This window comes from Psammomys obesus, unplaced genomic scaffold (genome assembly GCF_907164565.1).
Source record: "Psammomys obesus unplaced genomic scaffold, mPsaObe1.curated_primary_1811, whole genome shotgun sequence".
In the NCBI taxonomy this organism is placed as follows: domain Eukaryota; kingdom Metazoa; phylum Chordata; class Mammalia; order Rodentia; family Muridae; genus Psammomys; species Psammomys obesus.
Window position 1 is genome coordinate 10,625,916 of NW_026586383.1, and position 8,539 is coordinate 10,634,454.

At 56.1% G+C, this 8,539-nt stretch overlaps 2 protein-coding genes across 2 annotated transcripts in view; one reads left to right on the top strand and one right to left on the bottom strand.

The window, feature by feature from the left end:
* Ackr2 (atypical chemokine receptor 2) overlaps positions 1–1,635 on the top strand; it is an 11,815-nt gene extending 10,180 nt beyond the window's left edge. Inside the window, exon 5 of the transcript XR_008719489.1 lies at positions 1,219–1,635. The gene's annotated coding sequence lies outside the window, so the exon portion shown is untranslated. The remainder of the gene's footprint in view (positions 1–1,218) is intronic.
* A 95-nt stretch (positions 1,636–1,730) lies between these two features.
* On the bottom strand, positions 1,731–5,666 carry LOC129672338 (7-alpha-hydroxycholest-4-en-3-one 12-alpha-hydroxylase). The gene has a single exon (XM_055601724.1). It carries the CDS (start codon positions 5,263–5,265, stop codon positions 3,760–3,762), a length of 1,506 nt encoding a protein of 501 aa, XP_055457699.1. The 5' UTR covers positions 5,266–5,666; the 3' UTR covers positions 1,731–3,759.
* Between the last annotated feature and the right edge of the window lie 2,873 nt (positions 5,667–8,539).

Consider the following 8,539-nt stretch of genomic DNA (forward strand, 5'->3'; position numbering starts at 1 on the left):
GGGAGCGGGGGGCGGGGGGGGGGGAGAAGGGCGGAGAGGGGCGGGGGCAGGGAGAGGAGGGCACCACAGGTGGGTTTGGTCCAAGCATGTGTGACCGGTCACAGAGACGCTTGTCAGTCTCCACAGGATGAGATCACAGACACACAGTAAGCTGTGTTTGGCACGGAGTCCAGGCCTTTGTGTAGGTGTCCACACTTGCATGTGTGTGCGCGTGCATGCGTGCAGATGTTTGCGAGTGTGTATGCACCCATATACCAGTAGAAATCAAAGCACAGGCTCAGATGCTGTTTCCAAGGTGTCGCCGCCTTTGTTTTTGCGAGAGGTCTCTCCTGGCTTTGACCTCATGGAGCAGCTGAGGCTGGCTGTCCTGTCTCCCACTCAGCACTGAGATCACACCTGCCTGTGGCCCATTTCCTACTCTTCCCTGCGGTCCTGGGTTTTGTGTGGCACGTGCTTCACTGACTGAGTAACCCTCAGCCCTCGGCCGACACTTTCCCAACTCCCAGCACTCCTTGAGGCTCTCTGCACACCCCACCCTCGGGGCTGCCCTGCTGCCCCTGTAATACAGCTTAGTTCTGTGCTGGCGTGCCCTCACACATCTCAGGAGCTGCCCCTGCTTGCTCTGGTGGCCTGCCCTGTGCTCTGGATGGAGGCTGAGCACAGCACATTCCTAGACTGTGAGGGTCGGGTCGGTATCCGCGGGTCCTGGGGTGTTGCTGCTGGGCGGTGCTGGACCCACCACAGCAGGCCGTTAGGTCACTGGTGTGCCCTTAAAGGGGGTGATGGGACTTCAGCCTCTTTTCCTTCTCCATTCTCTCCCTTAGTGGCTTATGAGTGTGCTCACTCCCCGCCACGGCCACCTAGTACAACCACCAGCAACTCAGAGCAGCATGTCTTGGGCTGCAAGCTCCCAAACCTGAGGCAAGATAACCCTTTTCTATTTAACATTAATGGCCTCGGTGATTTGTTGTGATGAAGCTGATTAATGCATGCGCTGAAGCACAATCTTAGGTTTTCACGGCCACAGTGACTCACTTTGAGATGGACACGTGACCCAGGCAGCCAGTGGGCCGAGCTGTCTGGAAAGTGCTGGGGTAGAGGCGTGAGGATAGCAAGGAGAGGGTGTGAGCTGCAGAAGTGAGCAGGTAGGAGGGGCGAGGACCGTGGGCGGTCCCTGCCGCTGAGGCCAGCTGGTGCTCACCCCAGTCCTCTCCCCAGGGCCAGTGGGCGAGGTTCCTGCCCTGTAGGTGCTCCCTGCCGACCAGCACACACTGCCATCTTTCCGGCCTCCTGGACCGTCTACAGAGACCCTTCTCCAGGGAGCCTCGGGCCCAAGGCTTGTGTTTCCCCTGAGCTTCTGAAGCTCACAGACCCTCTCAGCCTGCTCAGACCTCACAGCCCTTGTCTTGCACAATGAGGTACAAAGCATGGCACACAGGAAAGGAAACTTTAGCTAAGTGAAGTGGGGTGGTGGATGCCGAGTTCCAGAGAGCAGAGATGGCCACATGGGACATCTCCATGCTGCTGCTGGTGCTTGGAGTGGAGCAGAGGCTCACTGAGCACTTGGGGGGGTGAGGTGTGTGAGTGTGTGTGTGACAGATAATTTTCTCACTGAGACCACTTAGAGAAAAGGCTGCTAGTTTCAGGGTGCAGCCCATCATGGCGGGAGAGTGTGAGGTGCTGGTCACATCGCAACTAGAGTCAGGAAGCAGAGAGACAAACACGGGTGCTCAGCTCACTTCTCACTTTATTTCTTCCTACCCCCGTCCATAAGTTAGGGCAGGTCTATCCACAAAGTCTGTCACACACGTGTGCAAGCTGTCTACACCCTGTCAGACCGACACTAACAGCCATAGCACAACCTCTGTTTGCCATGTGCTCATGGTCCATCTTGTCTACCCACTTCTTCCCATCTTCCTTCTTCCCTTCATGGTCCCTGCTGAGACACCTCACTCCACCCCTCTCTGCTCAGTCATAGGCTCCAGCCTTTTATTAACCAATCAGGGATCTTTGGGGATTACTCTTTATAGCATATTAGTCAACACAGCGCCTCCTGATCTCGGGGCACAGAACCCGGCATCTGGATCCACAGCGCACAAGCCTGACCCTATCCCACCTTCCCACACTTGTTCCCAACCTGTCTTAGCGCCAGCCAGGCGTACCACCAGGCGGCCTATCCTCCCGGGACCCTGTGTTTCCTGTACCAGGACGCTGAGGTCAGGGAGGGCAGAGTAAACCTGTCAAGGCTGGTGGCCAAGCTTCTACCGTGTGATGCACATTCAGAGGGTTGGCGGGCAGAGGAGGGGACAGGTCATCATACTCTGATGGAGACCCGAGGGTACAGCTGGGCACACTGGCCCAGCCCAGAAGTGCTGTGTCCCTTTCTGCGTTCCTGCCTCTCTCACCTCCACCCCCCTCAGAACCTCCAAAGCAAGAGCCCTAAAGGGCTTGAGTCCGGGCCTGGAGCAGGAAGAACAAAGACAAAGACAGCAAAGATACCTTAGGCTGCATAGACAATGTTGGGGCAGCCCCCACCCCCCCCGGGCTCGTCCTGGACGGGAAGATGTAAGTCAGAGAGGGCTTCTGGGAATAGCTGGCCCTGAGCACTCGGGCCTCTGCTCTAGGGACGGCTCCATGGCAGAAAACAGGGAGAGATGAAGCCACTCAAATGACAGCTGCGTGAAGGTGACTGTGGGCCAGGAAGAAGAATGGTGGCAGCCAAAGGCAGCTTTGGAAAGGGCAATGGGTGCTGTGTGAACAAAGGGTGAAGCTGTCAGGCCTGGTGTGTGGGAAAGGCAGCAGAGGCCACAGGCAGCAGAGGAGAGCAGGAAGCAACCATTCAGAGGCCTTATGGAGCTTGAGTGCACAGAACCGGGCCTGATTGTGAGGGAGAAAGGGAGGTTTTGGTGTCCGCTCTGGGTCAGGAGTGAAGAGGGCTCCCGAGCCAAGAGGCAGGGGTCAGGAAGGAAGCCCTGAGTATGGGGCGGATGCTGAGTTTTGCACAGACCAAGCATACCTGAGGGTCTGGGTGGCCCACAGGGAGATGGAAGGCATGGGGTGGAGAAAACCACCCCAGGGCTCTTCCTAGGAACCCTGAGGAAAAGATGCAGGAAAGAGACAGGGGCACGGAGGAGGCGCCTTGAGACGGCTTCCAGAAGTGTGCCAGTTCTCCAGGCCTGGCTCCTGAACCAGCAGACTCTGGCTTAGACCACTCAAAACCCCTGAAGAGTCTGATGCCAGCACCACAAGAATGCAAAGCCCCTGCTGAGACTCTCTGGAATTGTTGATGTGTGAGTTGTCAGGAAACTCTGGGCTAAGGGAAACATACCACAGAACAACCCTCAACTTTAATCCTTTGCTTTTGGCACACTAGGGGTTAACAGTTGCTAACATGGCTTGACTCCATTGAGCACCATCTCCAGAGTCTGAACCCAGACAATGTGGGGTAAGGGCTTTGAGTGAAGTGGGCAGGAGGCAAAATTCACAGGGTGCTGTTTGATCCTGGGAACCAGTCTGTCCTCCAGGAAGAGTGGAGCCTGGGGGAGTGGCAGCACAAACTCAGCTGGCCCGGGTGCTCGTCCCGAGAGGGGGCTCACGCAGAAACCACTGGGGGGAGGGCGTCTTACAGGGAGCATGACAAGCCTAGGAGACATCTAGGGCAAGGGAGCAGGGATGCCAGGGAGACGGAGGGGCGTCCCAGAGCCGGAGGGACGGGTGTTCAGTGCTGCTCTGGCCTGCAGCGCCTGGTCAGGCCCGAGCTCACTTCGAGGGCTTCAGGCGGTAGCGGAAGCATACCTCATGGCTGGGCTGCGTGGTGCCGAAGCCCCAGCGCCTGGGGTCAACAGAGGGCACAGGTGTGTCAGGGTCCACTAGCTCAAAGTCAAAGTATGTCAGCATGAGCAGGATAAAGATTTTCATCTCACTGAGGGCGAAGAACCTGCCAGGGCAGATGGATACGCCCGAGCCCCAGGGCATGGAGTAGTGGTGGATCTTCTTGCCTGACTTGTAGAAGTCCACTTTCCGGGTGCCGTTGGGGTTGAGGAAGCGATCGTACTTGAAGGCCGTGGGCTCGGGGTGGATGTCAGGGTCCATGTGCACTGACAAGTAGGGGAAGAGGGCCACCTTATCCCCACGCCGGATCTCGTACTGCTGCCCACTGGCCATCTCCAGCACATAGTCCTTTTGTACCTCTCTGAGGAGTGTGGGGCTGGCTCGCAGGCGCAGGGCCTCCTCCATCACACTGTCCAGCACTGGGGTGCACTTCAGGGCATCCAGCTTGAAGGTGAAGGACTGCTTGGCTTCTAGCCTGGCCTCACCCAGGACCCGGGCCGCTTCCTCTTGGACAGCCTTCATGGCGTCCTGATACTTCAACAGGAACATGAGCACCCAGAAACAGGTTGGCCCCGTGTTCCCCTGGGAGGCCCAGAGCATCATGAAGTTGAATTTGTTCTGCATGGAGGCAGCTGTTCCTTGCTCCTTCAGAAACTGAAGCATGGAGCCTAGCCACTTACTCACACCGTCCTTCTCCAGGTTCTGTTCCACAGAGAGTCTCTGGTGGAAAAAATGCTGCAGTTGCTCAACTTCTTTCCACTCCCGGGGCCCCAGCAGGGAGTAGGCAAACCTGGGGAAAAGAAGGTCAAACCTTCTGAACTTCATGAACAGCTCATCGGCCTCACACAAATCCTGCTGCTTGTCCGCACTGTAGCCAAACAGGCTCAGGAAACCGGCCTTGAACAAGACACTATAGCAGAAGTGAAAGAGGCCGTCTTCATGCCAGCAGCTGGCGCGAAGACTCGGGCCTTTGGGCCCTAGCATCACCAAGGACAGGCTGTCCAGCATCGCCTTGTTGAGATTCTCCAAGCCTTGTCCCATCAGATGCTTGGTACTGGCTGAGTGAATCATGTGGTGGTCCTGGCTGGAGGCCTGGTATCCGAACACCTTTAGCACCAGAACTTCTGCATACTTCACGAAGTCTAGAGTTTTCTGTGTGTTCTTAATGATGGGGCCAAAGGAGAGAGGGTCCAGGACGAAGGTGAAGAACTGGCCACCCAGCTGCACAGTGAACACGTCCCCGTGCTTGGCTCGCATTCCCTTCAGGAATTCAAACATGTCCTTCCGGAAAGCCAGAGCATGGCCCAGCCAAGGCACAAGACCCCTGTCCAGAGGTGGCTCCCTTGGCCTGCGGTGCCTGAGGAGCTTGGACAGACACAGACATCCCACAAGGACCAGGAGCAGGGCTCCCAGCACCGGGGCCCACAGCGCCATGGCCACACTCCCGCAGGCTGAGCTCTCTGCAGTGCTGGGATCGCTTTATGTGGCTCCCAGAGTCAGCAGTGCAAACGCCCATAGCCTTGGACCTTGTTCTGTGGCTGCAGGTGTGTTAAATAACTCCAGTTAGCTGGCACACGGAGAGAAATTGTTAGCCCAGTTTAGCACATGACACAGCCAAACCTGGTCAGGGTGGAGGAAGGGCTGACCAGAAAGCAGGTAAGAGAGAAGCCTGGGCGTGTGGTCATGTGCGTGCCAGCTGGGTGTGTCCTGTGCTCTGACCTCTCAGACTCAGGCTTGGTGTGTTGTCTCTGTGCTAGCCTTGGGCCCACCCCTACCGGCTGCTCACGCTCTTATTCACTTACAAATCAATTTATTCACTAAATGTACACATCTTTCATCTTTGAAACTAATTTTTAAAGTGTGTATTTGTGTGTGTTGGGGGAGTACATGGCTGACACCCTTATCTTCTGCTAAATCTTCACCTATTTTGTTTAAGATTTTTAAAGTGTACCTCTTTCTCCCCTTTAAGATGATTTTATCTACATAGATGCACACGCCTGCCTAATGTATGTGCACCTCAGGCACGCCTGTGACCAGTGGGAGCCAAAAGAGGGTACGGATGTCCTGCTCAGGAGCCACCTGGTGTGGGGGCTGGGACTGAGTTTGGATTCTCTGACGAAGCTTTTAAGTGGTGAAGCCCCTCTCCAGCCCCTGTGACTTAATTTATTTATGTATTTATTTGAGGCAGGAACTCTCCCTGAACTTGGAGCCAGCGACTGCCTTCACTGGCTGGACACTGGGCTCCCAGGCTTCTGTCTTGGCCTCTCCATTGCTGGGGACTTCGGGAACACACCGATGAGCCTAGCTTGAGCATGGGAAACCTCAGATCCTGCCACCATAGGAACACGCCTTCTAACAAGGCCACACCTCCTGATAGTGCCACTCCCTACCGGCCAAGCGTTCAAACACATGGGTGGGGGCATCTCTATTCACACTAACACATTCCTATTGGTGCTTTTGGGGGCAGAAGAGAGCTCACAGGAGCACTCAGGACAGCGTCTGGCTTAGCTTAGCCTTCTCCATAACTTTCTTAACCTTCTCCTTTCTCGGTGTGTGCTGTGGTCCCTCCCCTGGCCCCATGGCAACTGTGTGTCCTTGTCTGGGCATTTCTTTCCCTGTGGTTTTTAAAGATGCTTTCAGATGAGTCAGAGTCTTGCTGGGTCATGTTTGCTTCTAGCTCTGCGAGCACACTCCCCGCACTCCTTCCCGCCGCAGCCTGGCCACCACGACCAGCAGCGTGGTCATGGTGGCCGCCTCCGTGTGGCCTCACCGGCCAGGGGCACACAGTGGCCAGCAGCCCGGATCTGCCCCCAGTCGATGAGGGCAGCACTTGAGCACACGTCTGAGCTCCAGCCCGTGGGCAGTTTGCAGCCGGGCGTGGCTGTGGGGAGAGGACACACACTCAGCTTGGCGGGGCCAGCGGAAGCAGGCGCTGCGTCCTCCTGCCTTGGGCTCGGGGAACACACGTGCGGCCCAGACCCGGCAAAGCTGGTACATTATCGCTCCTGCGGGCTGTAGAAACAGCTCTTATTTCAAAGGAAATACCAGCCTCTGCTCTGGAGTGAAGTATGAGGGACCAGGGCCCGGGAACACATCTTCAGGGTGCCCGCAAACGCCGTGCTTCAATTCGCAACATTTAGTGTCGTCTTTCTGGGAAGAAGCAGAGAACGCTCGTTTTGAACGAAGCAGCAGGCGGGGTTAGTGGGGTCCTCTAGCTGACGCTCGGGGGCCTGACAGGACTGTACACCACCAACAGCCACCTAGGGCCAACCAACCCCACGGGAGCTTGGCTGTGGTCCTGCAACGCTCCTGTCCTCCAAGCCCACTGATAGTCTAACCAGCCAGTTCTACAGAACACGGACTTCCTGTTGTTAACGTGGGTCTCTCTGCCTGGAAACGCCTAAACTATTCATGCCGTGTTTACTGCGCTTCCTCTGCCTGGCGGAGTTCTCCTTGGCAAGGGGCAGGAACCACCACGTTCTGCCTCCAGGAAGTCCTCCATGATTGCAATTATGGAATGTACTTAAGACCATCCTGTCTCCTGGCTTTAGGGCTGAGTGTATGTCAAACATGTCAAGCTGCAGTTTGTCCTGAAGCTTTAGCGCACGGAGCACCCTCTCCCCTGGAGTGGCCTCACTTAGCCAGTGTGTACGTGTGTACGTGCATGTACATGTGTGTTCGTGTGCGGGGGCGTGTATGTGCGTGTGTTAGGGTTTCTATAGCTGTAATAAAACAGCATGACGAAAGCGACTTGGGATGAAAAGCGTCTGTTTCCCTCAGGTCAGACTGCATCACTGGGGAAGCCAGGGCGGGAATGGAGGCGGAGCGGAAGCAGAGGCCGTGGAGGAGAGTGGAGGAGAGTGCTCTGGCTTTCTCCTCAAGGCTTGCTTAGTCGACTCTCGATTCAGGCCACCAGCATGGTGCGCTCCCCCCCCCCCCCCCCGAGGTGAGATGGTCCCTCGAGCATCAACCATTAATCAAGAAAATGCACCACAGTCTTGCCACAGGCCAGTCTGGTGGGGGCCCTTTCTCAGCTGAGGTTCTTTTTGCCAGATGGCAGAAGCTAGCCAGGACAGGATCCTCCTTACTGAGGAAGATTTGCTAAGAGCAGGCGTGTAACTGGGTCTGAGGCAGGGCCAGTCAGTCTCCACAGCTGTGGACTTTACCATCTAACGAAGGGAAGAGAGATCAGCCTGAGGCCCAGACACACAGTACAGCTCTGCTAAATACTGCAGACAGCAGAGTGTGGGAGGAGGTTCATGCCGGGAGCCACGCTGGTCCTGTGACTGAGCGGAGACTGGAGGACAAGGCCACACTGCTTTAAAGGGTGCTAGAGGTGGAAGCCATTAGCTCAGCTTAGGAGTCAGCGCAAGACACACAGAGGACATCAGACTTTATTCTGGGGCCAAATGAGTGACCTTCGTCCTGGAACACAGATTTGGATTGCCTTAAAATATTTCAATGTAGTCCTGGTTTTGTAGAGTTTTTTTGGCAAAGGTCATGTCCCTAGAGACTTTCACCAAATACCTTGGTGAAAACATTGCTACGGAAGGAGGCTGCAAAGGGGCAGGCTGTGCTATGGGATCAGATGCTGAGGAGGAAGAGGAGGAGGATGAGGAGGAGGCTGCAGAGGAGCAGGCTGTGCTGTAGGATCAGGTGCTGAGGAGGAGGAGGAGGAGGAGGAGGAGGAGGAGGAGGAGGAGGAGGA